Genomic DNA, 22,190 nt, shown 5'->3' on the forward strand with positions numbered 1-22,190 from the left:
AATCATACTTGAAATGCAGTTCTATTCCAGTTTTTCTTCATCTATCTCAGAACTCTAAAATACCTGCAAATAGCTTTACCTTAAGGGCTGCTGTCTCACAAGCATGGATCAGTATTCACTCCGCAGATGATCACTTAATGACAATAGGACAAGAACAAGTTCCAGGATGAAGATGCAATACATGACCTCATTCAGTTACTCCAGCACAGCTCCTTGAATCCAGCCAGCTGAGTGTGCATGTGGTGCAAACACAAGCCTTTGTTCTCTAAGGTGTAGATATGGAGTGCAAGTGCAATCTATTTGGTTTGAATTATGCTTTTCAGTTATTTTTGAGACTATGTGATTTCCCACTTTTGCACGTCCCTACATGTCCTGGTAGTGTGAGCATGTGGTTTAGCTATCCCTGCTGCTGTTCTTCTGGAATTGCTGAAACCTGCCATCAATATGAATGCTCCATGCTGAAGAGAGTGCTCTCTCTTTAACACAGGATGTAAAGCACATTAGTTTAATTCCTGATAACAGAGCACTTAGATTTTTTGATATTCATGTATCTTAGGACAGTGAAGAAAATTATCCCTTTAGGAATGACAGTATTGCCATGTATTGGTGTTCTCTGCTATTGCACACAGGCAAGCCAATACCTATAGTGCATCAAACTTAATCTGCGTGTAGCAGGGAGAATGCTTTCCTCCAAATACAGCTCCTACACCTCATACACCTGCTCTGGATCACGGCTTTGGATTCTTAGTTCCTGTTGCATTCATTCACCATTCAGGGACATACTTCTCCTTCTCTATACATTTTCATGAATTTGCCAAAGGACTGTCTTTGTCCATTACTGCCCAAATTCTATGGGATCAGCCCAGCAGTGAACTACATTAGCAAATTCACTACTGCACAATCCTAAGTCATTTTACATAGAACTCCTGTCTGCACTACTTATCACTTTTATGCAGCCTTTTGAGACCAAATCCTTCTAACTTAAAAAGGACTACGAGCTTTATACTTATATCCTGTAATGAAACCTTCTTTAAATTATTTTGCCCTCAAAATTTACTGTCTTGCTTTATTTGGCACATCTCTAGTGTGTGAATCTGATTAAATATTGGCAGTTTTCTTAGCTAAGTGGTCTGCTGGCATTTTTGAAATATTTTACATAGCTACAGCTGAAATCTTAATTAGACTGACCAAAAGAGAAAGGAAGAGCCAATATATGTAAAGAGAACAGTGACCCTTGCCTGCATGTTTTCCCAGGCCTGTGAAACCTTAATGCAAAAATTTCAAGGAAAAAAAAAGAGGAATACGCGGTCACCTATAAACGCCAAACTAGGAAAGATACAAGCTAGAAAAAATATCTGGAAGACCCTCAAAGACGGTGATGAACAGCAACACCCGGAAAACGCATCTAAGAATACAACATTCTTCCGCTTCCAGAATGTAACAAGGCGCAGCTCTGACGGCCACAAAGGCAGATGCGAGCAGAGCAGCCGGCACCCCACACAAGGCACCGCCGGTAGCGCCAGCAGAGCCGCAGCCCGCCCCGCCCGCGCTCCCGCCGCCTCACGGCGCGGCCGCCGCCTCGCGGCGCTTCCGGGGCGCCGCGCCCGCCCCGCCCGGGCTGCGCGGAGCTGGGCTGAGCTGCTGCCAGCGCCATGGCCCTCGCTGGCAGGGCGGCCCTGCGCTGGGGGACACGGCTGCCGAGCCCCTGCCGCGCCGCCGCCCCGCTCTGCTGTCCGCCCTGGCTGCCCGCGGCGGGCGGGCGGCCCTACAGCAGCCGCGGGCAGGTGAGTCCCGGGCAGCCCCTGCCCCTGCCCCTGCCCCTGTCCCTGCCCTGCCCCTGTCCCTGCCCCTGCCCCTGCCCCTGTCCCTGCCGTGTCCCTGCCCCTGCCCCTGCCCCTGTCCCTGCCCTGCCCCTGCCCCTTCCCCTGCCCCTGCCCCTGCCCCTGTCCCTGCCGTGTCCCTGCCCCTGCCCCTGCCCCTGTCCCTGCCCTGTCCCTGCCCCTGCCCCTGTCCCTGCCGTGTCCCTGCCCCTGCCCCTGCCCCTGTCCCTGCCGTGTCCCTGCCCCTGCCCCTGCCCCTGTCCCTGCCCTGTCCCTGCCCCTGCCCCTGTCCCTGCCGTGTCCCTGCCCCTGCCCCTGCCCCTGTCCCTGCCGTGTCCCTGCCCCTGCCCCTGCCCCTGTCCCTGCCGTGTCCCTGCCCCTGCCCCTGCCCCTGTCCCTGTCCCTGCCCTGCCCCTGTCCCTGCCCTGCCCGAGGGGCTCCCGCCGCTGCCCCGGGCTCGCCGCACCGCCGGCAGCCGGTGTAGGGCTTGACGAGTTCTAGGCACAGGTTAGCAGAGCTTGGAGAGAAGGGTGTACTGTTAGTAGTGGGCACAAAGAATGCAGAATTCGCGGGCCAAAGGGTAAAAAGGGAGTTCTGGCAGGGGACAATCACGGCCACAGACCCAAGAAACCCACCGACTCAAGAGAAAGAGACCATGCTGTCTTAACTGGCATAAAAAAGTGAAGGAGTCATTTAACAAATAGGATACAAATTAAAAGATAACTATGTTAACTTTTAGGCAGTGGATATTAATGCCTTTGCTAAAATGTATAAATAGTATAAAGTTTGGTAGTTGATTGCTGCCTTTGTGGATTTTCCATCAAGTGCCCCTTTCTGCATAGAACTGTAAAGAAATGCTTTGACTTTTGTATGTGGATTGGCTTCTTGCACACTATAGCAATCCTTTTTCACTGTCTGCTTGCTCCTTATGATAAGGTCACTACTCGCTGAGTTTCTGGGTAATGGCTCTGTATTCATATCATGCTTGTGAAGAATGATGTCCTTAATGGCCCTCTGAATCCAGGTTTCTTAATCCTTAAGTTTAGTAGTTTCACAAATGTGAAACTGTAAAACAAAGTTTTCCACCTCTCTTACAGAGGAACATAGTACCTTTTACACACTTTCCAGCGTAGTTCATGATTGTTTAGTGGTAAAAGAATACATGTGTCTGTATGACTAAAGTGAAGTACTGACATTTGAAACAATGACGACCATTCAGGCTTTTGTATCTCTGTTCAACTTGTGCTTCTTTTAGAGAAAAAATATTAAAATAGTTAATTTGGTTTTTTAAGGGCCAGGTGATATGCTATCTAGAGACTGTAACCTTGATTTATGAAAAGGAATTACTGTTTTTCAGGAAAAATTAGATATGGCAGCGTATCCTGTGGAAAGCATTAGGAACTTCAGTATTATAGCTCATGTAGATCATGGCAAAAGTACACTAGCAGACAGATTGCTGGAAATTACAGGTAAGCATTCTCATTTTATACTACCTTTTCCTGACATGGAAGGTGGCATCTGAAGTTTCTGTATGGTTGATTATTACTAAAATTTTTAATATTTTTGCTGTTCTAGTGTTGCTTGTGCTTTTAAGCTCTCAGTTGTGTAGTGTTACAGATATATGGACTTTGTGGTTGAGATCTGCCTTCATGTAAAGAAGTTGTAATTCATTTAAAGAAGTACATATTTTGGAAAGGGACTGAAAAGGAGTTTCAAGATGTTCCTTGTTTCAACATCTTCCTTGTTCAAGGTGTCAGTCATTCTAACTAGTCACCCATTGGAACAGTACATGTTAAGTTAATGATGTTTACTGCTGGTGGTTTAGGTGGACAGAAGGGGTGAGACTGTCATGACCTGGGAATTCTGGACTCTTATTTAAGGTTGAATGAAACAAAACCAGGGAGAGAAACTTCTGATCAAAGTTATTTTTTATTATTACCGCCCATGTATCACTATGAGCATTTCTGCCTGATGCTGGTGATAGAATGGGATTTTGAATTCAGGTCTGTCACTGTATGCTAATTGTTGTCTGGCACTCGAGATTGATTTTAGAGCTGTGGGCCACTCTTCTTCAGTGATAGGAGGGGAAGTTTCCTTAAGTATCAAAATTGTTTACAATTCAAGGGTATTTTTGCTTCTTCTTAATTTAGTAGATGATGTTTTTTATCCTGCTTATTCAGGATAGTATTTTATGTAACTTTATTGTGTAAACTTCATTTGACAAATGTAAAGAGTTGATTCACTGTTTTGTTTTTGGTTGAAATCTTTGTTTAGCTTAATTGTATGGGAAAGCTTCATTTGCTCTTGGTTAACTTTTTGTTAATGGCATTTTCAAGATTTATGTAGCAAATTAGGTAATAAAGCTTTCTTTTTTTTTCTTATTTTTAGGAACAATTTCTAAAACTGACCGTAATAAACAAGTGCTGGATAAACTTCAAGTGGAACGTGAAAGAGGAATTACAGTTAAAGCCCAATCTGCATCTCTCTTTTACAATCATGAAGGATTAAACTACCTCTTAAATCTTATTGACACACCAGTAAGTTACATATGAACAGTGTTGAAATCACACAAATCTAAATGTCTTTATAGTTAAAATTAGGAGATTTCTGGCTTCCTGTGTTTATTCAATTGCTCTTTTATAAGAATGTGAACTTATACACAAATGGAAACAACGTAGTACAGACTTCTTTGCAAAAATACCTGAAATTGTAAACATTTGTTTTCTCCATAGGGCCACGTAGATTTCAGCTATGAAGTATCACGGTCACTATCTGCCTGTCAAGGTGTCATACTTGTAGTGGATGCAAATGAGGTGTAGTATTTAATTCTTCTTTTCTATTTAGCATTTCAGGATTTCCTTATGCTAGAGGGAAACTACATTGTGGGTTTTTTTTAGTTTTTCTGGCAGTTTTTTTGCCCCTCGCCTATCTCCATGAAAGTATTACCTTGCAGAAAAAGAATAATGTGACTTTAAAGCAGTTGCTTAAAATCAATCATCTTTTATTTATCCATCTCCTAAATGAAAGAGTAGACAGAATAGCAAAGTAATCTTAAATTGTATAGTATGCCTAAAGATATTCTCCAGAACCACACCAAAACTGAGGAGATTTCTGTGTTAAACTTTACAATGTTATTTTCTAGGGTATTCAGGCTCAGACAGTGGCAAACTTCTATCTCGCCTTTGAAGCACAGCTTTCAATAATTCCTGTCATAAACAAGGTAATAAAGTTTTTAGTGTTTTCTGTTAAATACTTGGGTTTAAATGTGTATAGTGCTGATCAGAAATGTAACCTTAAAGAGAAGTACACAACAAAGAAAGTTATTTATTATAATATTTATAGGGTTTAGATATAACATTACTAGAATGTAATATGAATTTTTTATATTTGCTGTCTGTGTAAAATTTTACAATAACTGCTGTGAAATTTTTAATTTCATGAAATATATTTAGGTATTTAAAAAATGTAGCACTTAAGGATGTGCTTAGTGGTGGAGCTTGCAGTGCTGTGTTTATGGTTGGAATTGGTGATATTAAAAGTTCATTAATATTGAGGAAACAACATATTTAAATATTTATCAATATTTAAAATATCAATATTTAAAAAGCGGAGTCTTAATTTTAAATGAAATTCTAAGCATTACTTTCTATGCAATTTTGAGAGTAATAGTATTGGAATCACGAGATTAATTACTGCTCAGCTTATGTTAATTGTTTTTTGTAGATTTATATTGTACTTAATATGTGATCATATAAACAGTGTAGGTAGCACTTCATGATTTCAAATTACTTTGTAAACTAAAGATTTTTACTAACTCTTGGACAAAGGTGTTTTCCCCAGTGAAACAAGCCAGAACTAGAAGGGTTACACATGGGATCCTTCCCCAAATCAATAAAGGAAACTTTATAAAATTAATATTTATATTTTCCTAAAGATGCACAATATTTACTCATAAATACATAAAGATTCTGTGTTGTACTTTTGAAAGCTACAGTACTGGATGATGTGGGAGGTGTGATTGCTTGTATAGCAGTTTGTTGTTTTGCAGATTGACTTGAAAAACGCAGACCCTGAAAGAGTTGAAAAACAAATTGAGAAGCTGTTTGATATCCCTACAGATGAATGTATAAGGGTAAGATCTTTAAGTTTTATAACATGGCTGATAATATACCTTTGTAACTAATGAGTGACATGTGCATATTGTAAATTAAGAGAGTGCTATTGTTTGCCTGTTCTTGTCTGACATAAGAATTTCTTTAAATTTTGTCTCCTATAAGAGTGGAGAAAATAACCATTAGTTAAAAATTCTAGTAGTTTTTCAGGAATGGAATCCGGGATTTAAAATTATTTCTCACTGTCAATCCATAAATGGTTTTTGTTTCTATCATAAATATAATAGCCATTCACAAAAGAAAAAACAGTATTTCTTAGTAAGAGCATTCTAGAGTCTCCTTTTGAGTGCTTTAATGAGTGCCACTCAAACTGTCTAAGTAAACACGACAGTATTTAATTAATAAGTGCAAGATGTGTCTTATAAAGTTGTTGTTGGATTTGTTTTAGATTTCTGCTAAACAAGGAACAAATGTTGAAAAAGTTCTTCAAAAGGTCATTGAGAAGATCCCACCGTAAGTCTGTATTTAGTTATGTACCTAATTAACCTTACAAAGTAATTAGAAAATCATGAGTTGCATTTATATGGTATTGGCAGTAGTTTTACATTTAATAGGCATCTAATTTAAAGAAAATACTCTCTAGAGATGTCAGGAGAAACAGAAGAAGAATAGTGACTCGTGCTTAAACAGGAGAGGTGAATTGGTCACCAGCGAGGCTGAAAAGCAGAGGGACATTTTCTTTACCTGTGCAGTGTTGGGCTTTAGGACTGGGGAGCAAAAATGCAGGTTGATGTACACCCACTGTCAGCAAAGGAATTGGTATGTGAACTATTACAGGAGCCTGACCCCTGTGCATCCGCTGGCCCTGATAGTATCCACCTGAGGATTGTAGGAGAGCTGGCTGTGTCCATGCAAAGCTTCTCTTCGTAATCTTTGAGAAGCTGTGGAGATCAGGGGACATCTTGTAAGACTGGAGGAATGCTAATATCCAATTTACAAGAAGATCTTAAAGGAGGTTCCAGGAATTTATAGGCCCATCAGTCTTACTGCAGTCCCTGGAAATGGTGTGGAACAATTCCTCCTGGGGGCTATGACAAGTCAGATGAAGTAAGTGATTGGGAAAAGTGAGCAGGGATTTGCCAAGGGTGTATTGTGCTTGACAAGCGTGATCACCTTTTACAGCAGAGTAACCTGCTGTGCAGTGTGAGTGACACTGGCAACCTGGGTTTCTCTTTACCTGGATCTTTAAGGTTTTTGATAAGGTTTATCAAAGACTCCTGGGGAAACCATTGTGTTACAGTCTGGAGTGGTCCGTGTCATGGGAACTGTCTGACAGGCTCCACCCAGAGGGAGTGTAAATAGCTCCTTTTCAGCCTGGCCACAGGTAGGGTCTGCCAGGGTTCCACATTGGGTTCAATGCTGTTTATTATCATGAGAAGTGGTCTGGAAGTTGGGATGTGTACCCTAGTGAAGTTTGCCAGTGATACTAAACTGAGAGGGGAAATAGACACTTCAGAAAGGGGGAGCAACTTTGCTGTAAGAGTGGGCTAACAAGAATCTTATGAAATTCAACAGAGGCAAAGGTTTTGCATCTGGGAATACATAATTCAGGAGCACAGCACAGGCTAGAATCTACCTAGCTGGGGAGCAGCTCTGTGGAAATGGACCCAGATGCCTTTGTGGACAATGAAGTCCATGTGAATGAGCAGTGTGCTGCTGCAGCAAGAAAGATAGCAGCATGCTGGGTTGCCTCAACAAGGATATCAACAGCAGAGCTGTTATCATTATCCCAGTCTGCTCAGTGGTGCTCAGTACATACCTGGAATACTGTGTTTGGCTTTGGTCTCTTTTTGTGCAGAAAATGTAGACAGGCTGAAGAGGGGCCACAGAAGTGCCACAGAGATGATCAAAAGACTGGGCAGCCTGCCCTTTAAGGAGAGGCTGAGAAAAATGGACTTGTTTAGCCTTGAGAAAAGAAGGCTTGTCATGTTCTGGTATTTAAACAGTAGCTACAAAGAGCTGTTGGAATAATCTTTCCAGGAAAGTGGTGGATTCCCCACCATTGGACACTCTCTAGTTCGTCTGGGGAGGGTTCTGGGCCATCTTATTAAGCCTGTGTTTTTTGCCAAGAAAAGTTGGATTAGGTGATACTGGAAATCCCTTCCAGCCTGGTATGATTCTATGAAAGTGTTCAGGGTGGGCATGCTTGCTCATTCAATATTGAATGAAAACACACTGCATAATATATTGTTTTATTTTTTTGGTGACAGACCCCAGTGTAATACTGCTGAGCCATTGAAAGCCTTAGTATTTGACTCTACCTTTGACCACTACCGAGGTGTCATAGCTAACATTGCGCTCTTTGGTGGGGAGATTGCAAAAGGACAGAAAATTGTGTCTGCACACACTAAGAAAAGATATGAAGTTAATGAAGTTGGAATTCTGACTCCAAATGAACAGCCAACATATAAACTGTAAGTAAAAACTTTTTGCAGTGGAACAAATTATCTATTGGGGTAAGCTACAGAGTCCTGCATTTTCGTAATGTTTTTTGCTTTGAGAGGTAAAAACTGGGAGATGACTAGGTTTTTGTTCTTGTTCTTTGGTGGTGGGTTTTTTTAATAATTACTGTTTGCAATTTAATATTCTGTGTCATCTTTTATTTTGGGCATGCTGAGGCAGAAGGTTTTAGGGAGTACTTTTTGGGCATTGATGTGGAAGGAGTCCATTATTTTCTGTACTACATGGAACATACGGACAGCTAGGTGCTTAAAGGCTAGTGTTCTATATTCTTACTCAGCTGTCCAATTTATTTCTAGGAACTGCCTTGTTTGAGAGTGGAAGGGAATGGGGCTTCATCTTAGGTATTGCTGCAGCATATTTTGAGGGTGGAAAACTTAAAATCCATGAATGCAACAGCTTCCAGAAACTGGCTTCTCAATGGCAGCAGTGGGAAGAAAATCAGGTACTTAGAATTAGAGGAGAAGTTTTACCAGTATGCAACCAAATACATGATGATAACTTCATTTGGGGCATTCTCAGGTTACATTACTGTGTCTGGTGGGTTGAACCCAGCCAGCCCCCTGCTCACTCTCCAACCCTAGCAGGATGAGAACTGAGGAAGCACTTGTAGATTGAGATAGAGACAGTATAATAAATGAAGGAGAAAAAAAAAAAAAAAAAAAAAAAGTGATGCAAAAACAGTTCATTATTCACCACTTTCCACAAGCAGACTGATGTCCTGCTAATCTACAAATAGAAGTCTTGGGAAGACTACACTTCTTTTTTATTGCTAAGCATGATGATCTGTGGAATGGAATGCCCTTTTTGCCAGTTTGAGTCTCTTGCACACCCCCAGTCTGTTTGCTTGCCGGGGCACAGTGAGAAACCCAGAGGGTCTGTTCAGCAATACCTAAACATTGATGTGTTATCCGCACATGTTTTAGTCACAATTCCTAAGGTACTTCATAGAAGGCTGCTTTGAAGAAAGTTACTCCATCCCAGCCAAAACCAGTACACTGTGTTTTACTCAATATTTACCATGTATTCCCCTCCTGTTAGCATAATGTGCTAATGAAAAGTGTTTGTCTAGTTTCACCCTACTGTGTTATGAAACTTGCTGTGCTGGCAGCCAGGAACTGTTCTAGTTTTTTTGTCTTAGGAGCTTCTCAAGGGTCTAGCTCCAGCTTTTAAACTGGGAGCAACACAATATTAAAAATCCAGGATCATAGATGTGCTATTCAGAAAAAGAACCAGTTGGAGACTGTTGACAACTCAGAGGTGAAACAACTTAAATCTCACTTCTGGACATTGGATATGGACTTTTAAGGGGTGATTTATTTGAATTTCTGGCTGGGTTAAATCAAGTAGGAAAATAATAGAAATACTGCTAATGCCAACAATCATGTCCATATAATAACAATTTTATTTAGCTATGCAGGACAGGTGGGGTACCTGATTGCTGGAATGAAAGAAGTAACGGAAGCCCAAATAGGAGACACATTGTTTCTGTATAAACAGCCAGTGGAGCCTTTGCCTGGCTTTAAGTCAGCGAAGCCAATGGTTTTTGCAGGTGAGGAGTAAATCAATATAAAGTGGAGTTACTTTTTTCCATTGACAAGAGTAAGAGCTGTTAGAGCTTTTAAAAGAAGACATGTATATTTAGAGTTGGGAGGATTAGAATTTTAGCCAAGGTAATCTACATTTATGTAGATTTGTGTGTTTTCCCTGTGATGTAACAAGATTAGTAATAAATGCTGACTGATTTTACATGAATACAACACAAACATGATTATTGTTTCTAATGTCAGTAAACTCTTAATAGCTAGAAAAGAAGGGTTGAAATTAAAAAGAAAGAGAGGGAATTATTTGTCTTGATAATCTGGTTTCTGTAATTATTGTGTTGGTTTTTCTTCTTTTAAAATTTAGCAGCTGTTTTGTTTTTGTTAAACATGGTAATGCTAGAGCTAATATGCAGAATGATCCTGCAAAATATTTGACTTTTTGAGCTTGAATAGTTCTGTTGAGCTGTTGCCACTAGCTTCAGTAACTACTACAAATGCTACAGAAGGTGGCTTTATAAAAAATTCTGTAAATAATTTAATAATATAAATAATTTTCTAGACCTGTTGAGAAGCAGTGTGTAAAACTTACTTGAACTCTCTCATGGAGACTAGGCAGTCTCCCAGTGACTGTTGAAAAGTCGAATTGTGTAAATGTTTTTGTGTGCATGTGTGCTGCTTCTTGATGTAGATGACCCACAAGGATGTGAAAAGTGATACAGTAGAATCTATTTCAGGCAGTAGTTATACAAACAGCTGTTTTTATTAATTTAGAAAGAAGAGAGAAATATTTGCACCTTTGAAATGATGCTTTTTATTTTTCACACACTCTTAGCTTTGAGGGAACACTTCAGTGAAGTCTATACATTTACACTGCAAAACTGTGATTCTACTCAACTGTGAATCTTCCACAAATGTGAAGGATTAGATGAGTACAGTGATTCTACCATTATGGTTTAGATGTTAATTCTGAGGTAATCTAAAACATTTTTATGTTTTGACTAATTTTTTTTTTGAGGAATAAAGAATCCTCCTGTTTTTCACATTTAAAAACTGATGGAGCAGGAAGGAACTATTCCTGATTTTATTACTCTGTTAACTGTAAGTGGCATATTTGAAAGCCAAGTACACAGTAGCTAAAGCTCTCTGTCACATCATTTCTGTTTAATCTATTTTGACAGGAATGTATCCAATAGATCAAACAGAATATAATAATCTCAAAAGTGCTTTGGAAAGGCTGACATTGAATGACTCCAGTGTAACTGTTCATCGTGACAGTAGCCTTGCCTTAGGAGCTGGATGGAGGTGCGGTTTTTGTGCTGCTTTCATTTTTGAAACCATTCATATGTTAATGCATGTTTAAGTAAACTGAAGGTAGAATTAAATTTAATTCAAAATTAGAAGCTGTAATTCAAATTAATGATAAAGATCAAAAGCATTTGATTTTTTTACATTTTCTGTTTGCACAGATAATGAAAATTTTTGTGATTAATATTTTTTGTTCTCCAAGACTTAATTCAACTGTAGGATTATTTGGTCCCTTGAAGGTTGTTTGCTCTGCTTGATACTAGCACTGTAAACATGCTGGAGGGTGAAAAAGACCACTGTGAAATTCTAGGGGATACAGAAATACTTTTGACAACAGGGTATTTATTTTCCAGATTGGGCTTCCTTGGTCTTCTACATATGGAAGTCTTTAATCAGCGTTTGGAACAAGAGTATAACATATCTGTTATTTTGACTGCACCTACAGTTCCATATAAAGCTGTTCTTTCCTCAGCAAAGTTGATAAAGGTATGCTAAATTCATGAAAAAATTATGTATATATAACACCTAGAGTCTCTTTTTATAACATCTAGAGTCTCTTTTTAAATGTAGGCTAGTACTGTATTTTATAGTATGCATTAGAAACACGAGTATATTACTTAGTTTTTAATTTTCTTAAGGATGTTAACTGCTCTTTCCCATTTCATTTCAAGCCCTCTCTTTATGTCTTATACTTTTCCTTTAAACTGGGAGTATAGGACACATATATTGCTGTATTCTTTTAAGCATTTTTAGCATTTGTTCAATGCTATATTTGTCTCCTTTGCTGTTCATTTTACTTATTTCTAAAATTACAGTATCTGGTTTATTTGTTTGTTTTCAGGAGTATGGAAAAGAGCAAATTACTATTATCAGCCCTGCTCAGTTTCCTGATAAACTTTCAGTATCAGAATATTTGGAGCCAACTGTTCTTGGTACTATTGTAACACCTCATGAATATATTGGGAAAATAATTACCTTATGTCAGGTTGGTGTATAATTTTATTTTATCTTTTGCATTTTTAAGCTCTTCACCTCATACTTAGTATGACAATAGATATTACTACTTAAATAGTATCTTTGAAGTAATTATTGAATATTTTTGATAGATAAAATAATTTTTAACATTTTATTTGTAAAATTCTGAACTACAGAATCCATAAATTGAAAAGTAATTGATGAATTTCAATGACAACAAAGTGCTTGGTCTGTACTAGACTACTTCATAGCTAGTTCTGTTCTCCTGAATGAATGGAGTCTGCAGCAGGGGAATAAGATGAATTGTTTTTTTTAGAAGTATATTCATGGGAATGCAACTTCTGCCAACACTTCTACGTGCCCATGTACTTTTTTCAGTCACTGAAAGTAAATTTAGGATAGCGATGGCCAAATTTGCCTAACTGTATTTGGAGTACTTCTAATTGAAAATGGTTTAACTGCCATGCATATTGTGTTTATATTATTTCTTCACAATACTTTCTTGGCTTTTAACATTCCAAAATACATAATACAAAGTCATACAGTGAAGAATAAAATGTATTAGAATTTCTAAAACAAATTTAAGAACACCCTCCTGGGAGGAAAGAAGATGAGCCTGCAAGTCTTACTGTGGCAGCAGTAAGCAGAAGCAGAAATTCAAATTAGTTGTAACCACTTCATTTTTTAACAGTGCTGCAAATTGTCCTGGGACTTCAGCAAACTACCAATAAGAAAGTTACTCTGGGGCTTAAGTACAGGAATCCTCTTGTGTTGCTTGATTGCAGTTCATTTTAATTTGCTTTGTATTTTTTTTTAATTTCAAGGAAAACTGAAACAAGTTTTATTTGTCTAGGATCGTAGGGCAGTCCAGAAAGATATGTTGTACATTGATGAAAACAGGGTTATGCTAAAATACCTCTTTCCACTGAATGAAATTGTGGTGGATTTTTATGATGCTCTTAAGTCTCTGTCTTCTGGCTATGCAAGGTAATTATCTCCCCTGTTCCCCCTTCTCCTCCTCCTACCCTGGACCCCGAAGTGGGGTGGTGTGGTAAAACAAGGCCTGAGAAACAGCAGTGGAAGGGCACAAGTAAATAACATTCCTTTATGGTGATGCTGCAAATCAAGTCACTCTTCACCTTGAATGGATTAGATTCACTGTGAAAATGGATGGAAGTAAGTCTGAAAAACATGGAAAGTGCATCACTACTTAATAATCATTGTCTTTGGCAGTGTGTGTATTTTTCAAGGGCACCCTCTGGAGTGGCACTGGCTCATTTATATGAGTAAGACCTAAATGGTCTGTCCTTGTCTGATGTGACACTGTATAATTTTTTTCAATGGAATCACTGAAACTGTACTATTTACTGTATGACTTGGCTTTTGCTGGAAAAAGGAAAATAACCACATTGATTGTTTAAAGCTAGTAAAAACAAATGAATTTAAAACAAGCAGTACTTACATACATGCTTTATGATGTGAAAAAAGAAAATAATGTGTATTTTGAGACAAAATGTTGTGTTGTGGATGGCTGCTATGAATTCAGAGTCTAGTACAGTGCTCAGATGTTTGTGAAGAGCCTTTGTGGGTTTAATGGCAGGGAAAATGTTGCACGGCAATGAGCTTGTGCCCCAGGAGGCTCAATAGCTCTCACAAACCTGGTATGTAATGGGATATGTTACAAAATAGGAACTGGTATACCTAATTACATGAATTATTTTATAAACATAAAAATGAATTTTATTGAATGACTAAATTTACTTTGAGTTTATATTTTCTTTAATTTTGTCTTATAAATGTAAGTAAGACATGTCTTGCCCAGGTTTATATATATATGCAGCAAAAGCATAAACAAAAGTGGAGAGGAAAGGTAGAAGAAACAGAGGTATGGAAATTTTAAATTTCCTCTCTGGATCTAGCTCCCCACTACATAAAACCTGACCTGTTTATCAATAACCTATCTCATTAGCAAAATTATGCTGGATTTCCTTTGATTCAGGGATGATTGCCAACGATGTTGCATTATCTTATTTATTTATTAGTTTTTATTTCCTAATTGACTCCTTAATACAGCTTGTATATGTAGTGCTCTCGGTAATCATATTTCTGTTACATGGATCCATTCATACACCTGTGGTTATTAAGCCAAGTAAGATAGAAGTACTTTGAAATCATCTTGAAGGATTTTTCCCCCCTTTTCTGGTATTTCAGATTTGACCCCATTGCAGTGATATTGATGATCCTCCACAATTACACTTACATGCAAGATCCATCTGTCTATCAGTTTATCTATCTGTATCTCTGTCTATCTATCTATCTATCTATCTATCTATCTATTGCATACATCACCTCTGCATCTCTTCCATTTTACGAATTTCTGCAAACTAAAACAAGGACAGCAAGGCCCACACCTACCAAAGAAATCTGGTTTGGAAACTAAGTGAAAAACTTAGTTGCCAGAGACAGTGATAATATAGGCGTCACATAAAAAGTGTGTCAAATCAGAGGATGAAAAGAAGATAGTCCTGGATTGGTGTTTGATTCCTGTGACATTGAGTGTTCAAAAGCTGTGTTGAAGGGTTCTTTAAGACTGCATTAAGCATGTAGATTTCTAACTGCTCATTAGATTGGAAATACATCCTTGAAGTCAAGATGACATCTTTCTGCATTGGAGGGGACATTACATGCAGTACATTTCTAGTGTGAAGATATACTGAGAGACTTCTAAAAACTGTACTTCCATTATATTAAAAAGTTCAAGTGTTTTATTAAGAAATGTCTATAAAATCTATGGAACAAAGAATGCAAAATATAATTTATACAAGATCATGACTAATTTTTGAACTACTTTTATTTTTTTAGTTTTGATTATGAAGATGCAGGTTACCAATCAGCAGACCTAATCAAAATGGATATTCTTCTAAATGGAAATCCAGTTGAAGAACTGGCAACTATCATACACAAGTAGGTTTACTGGATCCCTTATTCAAAATTAATAACAATGAACATGTTGTCTGTTAATAGGACTTGATGATCTTAAGGTAATTTCTGACTTAAATGATTATATGATTCTAAATGACTCTAGGTGTATGTGTTGCTCTTAGTATGACAAATCTGTTTGAAGATTTGCATTGAAGATTTTTTCATATGACCACCTTCATTACTACTGAAAAAGAGAATAATCTTGTAGTATGAAAATCAGGAAATAATTAATAGTAACTTTTTTACTTCCCTTTCTCCACTTAAGTACTGGATATCTTATTTTTGTGGAAAATGTAGGGCAGAGAGAAAGAAATGCAAAATGCCAATCCTCTGAAGGGCTAGAAAAAATAAAGTGCAGACCAATCTAGGAGATGCCAGAGAAATAATTTATGAATGCTTAATACTGACAAAAAATTATTTTGTTCTCCCAGTAATTCCTGTTCCATAGAAGTTTGTTGCTACCTTGTTTCCAGAGAGAGTACCAGGAGAATCAAAATATTTACTGGATGCAATTGCCTCAGATTTTTTTTGCTAAAATGATTGCATTTCTATGAATATTTCAGGCATTAGAGGTGAGATAAATGCCTGTTCTGTTTCCAGTCTGTCCCCTATCTTATCACAAAGTTTTTACAAGGCTCCCTTCTGTAACTTCAGCATCCCTTTCCAATAATGCCTACTTTTCTGAGTTGTTTGGTTTTCCTTCTTAAAATACTTGTAGTTGCTAAATATTTGTATATTTTCATATTTTTTTACATACCTGCAATCTTAAAATCCTTAGAATTCTGTAACTCCAGAAGGCTGACATAGGAAAATAAACTCCTTGCCTTGTTCAGAAGGATCATGAAGGGGACTGTCTTCCATACAATTGCTTGTTAATGCATTTCTCATAAGCATGCAGTGTTTAGTAATCCACCTGAAAAGATGCAAAATGGGGTAGGCCACCTTGCACAAGTTAGTTGTTGCTGTAACATATATTTTTTGATCAATTTGGCCCGTACCTTCTTGTACCCTGAACTGTTTCACTCACTAAAACTGATAACCTTTCTTTTGGTTTTAGATTTCAGTTGTTTTTTCAGTTTTTTAACTCATAGTTGCAGTAATTTTGCTCTTCCTGTAAGTATTCTCAGTTTCCCACTCTAAAAACGGCATCTGTAAGAATTATGCTGAATTACATTTATATAGAGAGAAAGCATTACAGAGATTACTCTAAGCTTGGTAATAACATAGTCATCATTTGTGCTTACTGTACATGTAAATATATTTACCTCTTAAAACTCTAATGCTCAATGAACATGACTTAAGAACTTCATGTTTAAACTGTTTGTTCTATAAAGGTAGCAAGGAGTCACATTGCCACTACCTGAAAACATGTATGTGTATGTTGGTAAAGATGTCTGCTAAAAATGGGTATTTTTATAGAGCTAGACCCATTTCTTTATAATGGCTTATGAAAGTATCTCTTAGTAGCTTCTTCAGACCTTTTATTGTTTTCTCTTTCCAAAACCGAAAGCATATGCAGATGATGAATATAGTTAGATAATTTTTATATAGTTAGATAAGCTTTTGAGCTGCAAGTTGACAAGAGTATGTTAATTTTTTTTTTCTTGTGATGTAAAACCAGACATTGAAAGCATTCTGTAGTATGTATATTTTGACCACTTGGGCCTACAATCAATGAAAATTCCCCTTGACCTAGTCTGAAATTTCACTTGAAGCTGTGGCAGTATTCCAAATGTCTTCATTTGTGTAGGATAATCAGGGTGTTTTTTGTAAATACTTTATATGATGTTATATACTGAGGTTAATACAGTCTTATCACCTGTTAGCATGAAACACATGACATACAGAAACCACTTTTTAGATGTAAAATTTGAGCTGATCAGCTTATCTTCTGAGTTAAGATGAGGAAAACCTCTACTAAAATCCTTCAATAAAACAATTTGATTTATCGATAAATTTTTAGTGTTGCTGACCTTTTTTTTTCAGTGATAAAGCCTATGCTGCTGGTAAACTCCTGTGTGAACGTTTAAAAGAAACTATTCCTAGACAGTTGTTTGAAATAGCCATCCAGGCTGCAATTGGCAAGAAAATCATTGCAAGAGAAACGTAAGTGAAGTCTTTCTATTCCCCTTGGTTTTTTTTTCCTGTCCATATTTTAAGATACATAAAATACAGACTTGTGAAGTCTTACCTAGTTTTATACGTTACAGGACTTTGATTTTGCTATAAAGTTGTATTTTTCTTGATATATGCTACTTGAATAAAAAAAAATTTGAGCAGTAACTATTGAATAAACATTTAAATTTATACAAAGAAACTGTATTTTTATTTTAGATTGCTTGGGGTCAGAATTGCACTTAGCGGATAAAGTGTAACTTCTACTATATGTGTCCACTTCCTCTGGCAGTGGAAAAAGTTTCGTACTACTGAAAAAAATTAGCTAGTTGTGGAATAGAGTCAGCAAAAAAATAGCTGATTTGTGCTATTCCAAAGGAAATATATAGCAGCTGAATACAAAAACATCTTCCTAGCACATGCTTCTTTAAAGTAAACCATTTCCTTGATGTTGTGCTTCTCATCACATTTTTCTGTTGCTGTTTAAATAGGATTTAAATAGCAGTAAAAAAAATTAAAGGTCAGAATTCAGGCAGAGGTGATGTAAGAATTTGTTTATACATGTATATACACATGGATGTAACACTTCCTGTGAGTCATAGCAGAAATTCCAGATAAAAAGCCAAGATTGTGATTTCTTTATATGTACATATTATATGCCCTAAGTGGTGTTTCTAGAATCGAAGACTGTGAATTACATCTTCTGTTTAAAGCTTCATCTTTTGTATACAAGACTTGAAAATGTTATGATGCTAAAGCCTCTTACAAAACTACTACAAAAACAAGTAACATTTTAACAACTCAAGTACTTAGCTTCACATGCTGGTGTTCTAATATATTCAGGTGTATGTGTTATTTTATTTTGCAGGCTGAAACCTTACAGAAAAAATGTTGTGGCAAAATGTGTAAGTTATTTTTTTCTCTTTTCTTCATGTTTCTGACATTTGTAAACCTTAGAGTCCTGCTAAGATGATATGCCCCTCTCTTCCTAGAAACCCAGCAAAAACATAAGTCTGCTTGTGCTCCTAAGTGTCTGTGGAATTCTAACATACTTTTAAGCTTTTATTTTAAAATCCAAATCTCGTAACCTCTTGCTGCAGCTTGAAGAGTGGATCAGATAAAGTAATGGCTTTTTCAGTCACATACTTTGAATGTCTGTTTCATCTCCTCATCATTTTCTAATAGTTGAAATAATTAAAAAAACTATTTCCTAATAGTTGTAGGCACACAGTAAATATGTGTGTTTGTGTGTGTACACACAGGCATATAGGTAATTTCTTGTTTCCTAAATTGGTTTCTAGGCAACAGAAGTAAATATAAATGTGCTTCTTTTGAGACTTGATTGTGATTAGACTTCTACTTAGGTTTGCAGTAATACAATACAATATAGTTGTCCAAATTAATGTGCTTATTTGCTTCCTTATTCTTTCTAACTAGTGGCCTTTAGGCCAAACTATTGAGAGTATAAAGTAATCTTTTTGTCAAAATATAACCAGCCTTTCTGACTATTTTAAACCCATGAGTTTTGTGTGGCTGGAATATATTGTAGCTGCAATTGTAGTTCAGGCTTAGTAATTTCTTTTTCCCCACAGTATGGTGGCGACATTACAAGAAGAATGAAGCTTTTAAGAAAGCAAGCAGAAGGCAAGAGATTAATGAGAAAAATCGGCAATGTTGAGGTTCCAAGAGATGCCTTTATACGTGTTCTAAAGAGAGAAACTGACAAATAGAGATCAGTGACATCTGATCTTCCAGATCATGTCAGCTTTTTGCAGACAGTAGCAAAGTGAGCTAATAAGGGATTTATCACCGTGAGAGGCAACATACTTGAATGTAAATAGCATGAATTTAATATACATGGCAAGATGAATTGATTTAAAAATGTACATATATTTGTAGATTATTATGAAATTAAAGTTATTTGACTGCATCTAAAAGTTCACATGATATATTTTTTTCACTTTATTCCACTGTTTTCATACTTTTAACACTTTTAACATAATTTTGGGGGTTCTTGTATTGCAAGTCTCTATATATAGAAAGGAACAATAAGGCAAAAAGGTTATAAAAATAATTTAAAGCTATTTTTGTCCAATATAGACAAACAATGTTGTATCGGTGGTTTTTTTTTTTTTTTTTTCTTTTAAAGTTTGAACTGTTGACACAAAAGGATCAAGCTGTTTCCTGTTTCACTTTCTCTAAAGTTGCTGTTGTCAGGAAATCGTGATTCTGGGAAACCAAATCAGATGAGAAAATCGAAACTTTAAAATTTACCATGCTGTTTATTTTAAAGCAGTTGACGTGTGTAAGTTTACCATTAATTCAGCCTAGCTGTGCTCATCTCCAGGGCAATGGTAAGTTTTCATATATGAAAACACAGGATCTCTAATTGTTCCACTAGTAAGACCAATTCAAGCCTTAAAAAAAATATTTAACATGAAGGTTTGGTTATAGCATATCTTGGTGTAGCTGGTGAAGTTTTATTTATATTGTTTACATACTAGTTTGTCAGTGCATCCCCAGTGAAATGCTGCAGTGTACCATGCATTACATGACATGTTACTTTTGGAAGTATACACAAAGCAATTATAAACATAAGTTAATGACCCTACTATGTACTCTATTTACAGCTGTTTACAAACCTCTAAAAGCTTTTGAGCTGCATTTTTGAGCTTCAGGGACTAGTTTTGCTCTTCACAGATCTTAATTTATTGTTATTAAATATTTATTAGAGAACAAATTGCTAGTCATATCTACTGAAGTACTCAATCACCAGGAAAGTTGACCCTTAAATTTAGGCTTGTACCTACACTTTAATCATAAGATAGTTTTATTCCAGCCTGCATACAATGAGGAATTGGGAAAATTTTTGGAGGGATGGAATTGAACAGAACACATTCCCTTTCAACCTGTGTTAGTTTCAGAGTACAGAAAAAGGGGACAGGGAATTCTGATACTTTAATGGTTTGTTGGGGTTTTTTTCTGTTCGGTTGTGTATTTTTTTTTTATTTGAGGCTGTTTCAGGTTCACTGAAAAAACAAAGATCTGGATGTGAACAAGGCACCTGTACCTTTAATAAAGGCACCTAAGCTGCTGCTACTAATCCTGAAGAAAGGAAGGATGCTGTGGATAAAGGCTCTCTAACACATTTATTATTCTCCCCTGTAAAAGCTAGCATTTAAGGAACTACAGCTGCAGGGATACATGCTAGGAGCAAAGGAGCTAAAACGAGGTCCTCCCCACTCCTTGAACTAGACCCACCAGCACTGGTTCTGCACTGAGGAATAACGCAGAAGCTAAAGGTGAGCTAGATGTTATCCAAACAGTAAATCATATTCTTGGTGAGTGACAGACACATCAAGTGTACATTATCTAATTAAATGAATTACATAGATGGATAGATCTGCCTTGAGAATCTGTTTTAGCTTTATTGTAGTTACCTGAGGCAGAAAAAAATTACAAACTGTAGTCTTAATTCTGAGAGAACTTGTACATGTATCAATTTTGAGAACAAGAACTTAAAATGAACCTTAAAGTACATGAAGTATTAGTTTTTGAAACAAAGTACCTGATTCTATCGAGTTACTTTTTTGTTTCCCCCTTTCCTTTGGAAATGGATTAAAATGAGAATAAAATGGTAACCTTGATGTGCTAGGCTAATTTAGAATTTACTTTTAAGACCTCCTGAACTTGAAAATATTTGCTTTGCCATTACTGCAGAGTAACAGGTAAAATTTTATGCAACTTAAAGGGTTGACTTACTCATAGTAGTTGACAAGTTTGGAAGGTACTCTCCTGAAGCAATGATATTTCAGAAAATGATTGGAAGTATCTTAAGAAATGAAATAATGGAAACACTATGGTAGTACTTAAAAAAATAACATAATATAGCACTCAAAATTTAAAAAAAAAGTAGTGTAACAAGAGAAACAAGCTGGAGAACCACACAAAACTGCATTAAGAGACAGTGACAGTAACAGTCCCAGACCCACTCAAGGACAGACAGGTTCTGCTGTACCAGTATTTAAACTGGCCTGTGTTTCACAGAAGGTCAGGGAGTTAAAAAGGGAGAAAGATATTAATTCTGTGATCTCACAAATCTTGAGAACACAAAGGGCTTTAGTGAGTAAGGGTGCCAAGCAAGGTACATGACTGAAAGGTGTGCTGGAATAAAGAACAAGAATACTGTTTTAAAAGAATTCTCCATTTTGCCCCGTGAAGTATGATCATCATCAAGATGAAACCTGATTCAATTCCTTTAATACTAACCTAAATTCATTACTACATTTAGTTTCATGCTATTTGTAATACAATTGCATATAAACCTGCTTAGCTGTAAAGGCTAATGGTAAACATAACACTGCATTTTGAGTCATACATTACCTGTAACAGCATTCTTCTGAAAGGCAGTCTTTTCAACTTTTTTCCCTACAGTGTTGCATTTTGCTTCAAAAATACACATGCATAAACTGAGCCTTAAAGCTGAAAGCCTGTTTTAAATGTGTGGATGTTCACTGTACTGTTGAGAATTGAAACTAGGCCTGGCTTCCTACACTGCTACAGACAGATTCTTCCATACTTTTGTAATTTCACAGAATCAGAGAACAGTCCAGATTTGAAAGTATCCTGCAAAAGCATTTATGAGAAAGGTGAGCCTAGATGAGTTTAGGAAAGTCATCTAGATGAAAGGTGAGCCTGCCACATCCCTGGGGAGATAAAGTGATTTTGTAATAAGGACTTCATTCCTGTCATTTAGGTGAAAAGTTAAATTGTTGAAGTTCTGCTTAGCTGTACTTTCTTGCAGTGAGTATTTTCAA

General features: G+C 37.1%; 1 protein-coding gene across 2 annotated transcripts; it reads left to right on the top strand.

Annotated features, from left to right (window-relative positions):
* Window positions 1-1,604: 1,604 nt before the first annotated feature.
* On the top strand, window positions 1,605-19,320 carry GUF1 (GTP binding elongation factor GUF1). Of its 2 annotated transcripts, XM_077782828.1 has the most exons (17): window positions 1,605-1,784; window positions 3,178-3,289; window positions 4,209-4,357; window positions 4,553-4,633; window positions 4,963-5,040; window positions 5,869-5,952; window positions 6,381-6,445; window positions 8,203-8,406; window positions 9,865-10,004; window positions 11,175-11,298; window positions 11,655-11,787; window positions 12,143-12,286; window positions 13,130-13,263; window positions 15,139-15,240; window positions 17,245-17,364; window positions 18,242-18,278; window positions 18,966-19,320. In XM_077782828.1, exons 1-17 carry the CDS (start codon window positions 1,653-1,655, stop codon window positions 19,101-19,103), a joined length of 1,977 nt encoding a protein of 658 aa, XP_077638954.1. In that variant the 5' UTR covers window positions 1,605-1,652; the 3' UTR covers window positions 19,104-19,320. The 2 variants fall into 2 exon arrangements, with proteins under 2 accessions (XP_077638954.1, XP_077638955.1); XM_077782829.1 differs by lacking the exons at window positions 1,605-1,784; window positions 3,178-3,289; window positions 4,209-4,357; ... (3 more) ...; window positions 6,381-6,445; window positions 8,203-8,406 and adding an exon at window positions 8,417-8,897.
* The last annotated feature ends 2,870 nt before the right edge of the window (window positions 19,321-22,190 follow it).

The sequence above is a fragment of the Lonchura striata genome, chromosome 4, assembly GCF_046129695.1.
Source record: "Lonchura striata isolate bLonStr1 chromosome 4, bLonStr1.mat, whole genome shotgun sequence".
NCBI classification, from domain to species: Eukaryota; Metazoa; Chordata; class Aves; order Passeriformes; family Estrildidae; genus Lonchura; species Lonchura striata.

Bases quoted from the DNA above. Each gene is read 5' to 3' on its own strand.
- GUF1 (XM_077782828.1), top strand. From the start codon at position 1,653: ATGGCCCTCGCTGGCAGGGCGGCCCTGCGCTGGGGGACACGGCTGCCG. The intron at 1,785-3,177 runs GTGAGTCCCGGG...ACTGTTTTTCAG, and splicing joins CCTACAGCAGCCGCGGGCAG to GAAAAATTAGATATGGCAGC. The intron at 15,241-17,244 runs GTAGGTTTACTG...TTTTTTTTTCAG, and splicing joins CTGGCAACTATCATACACAA to TGATAAAGCCTATGCTGCTG.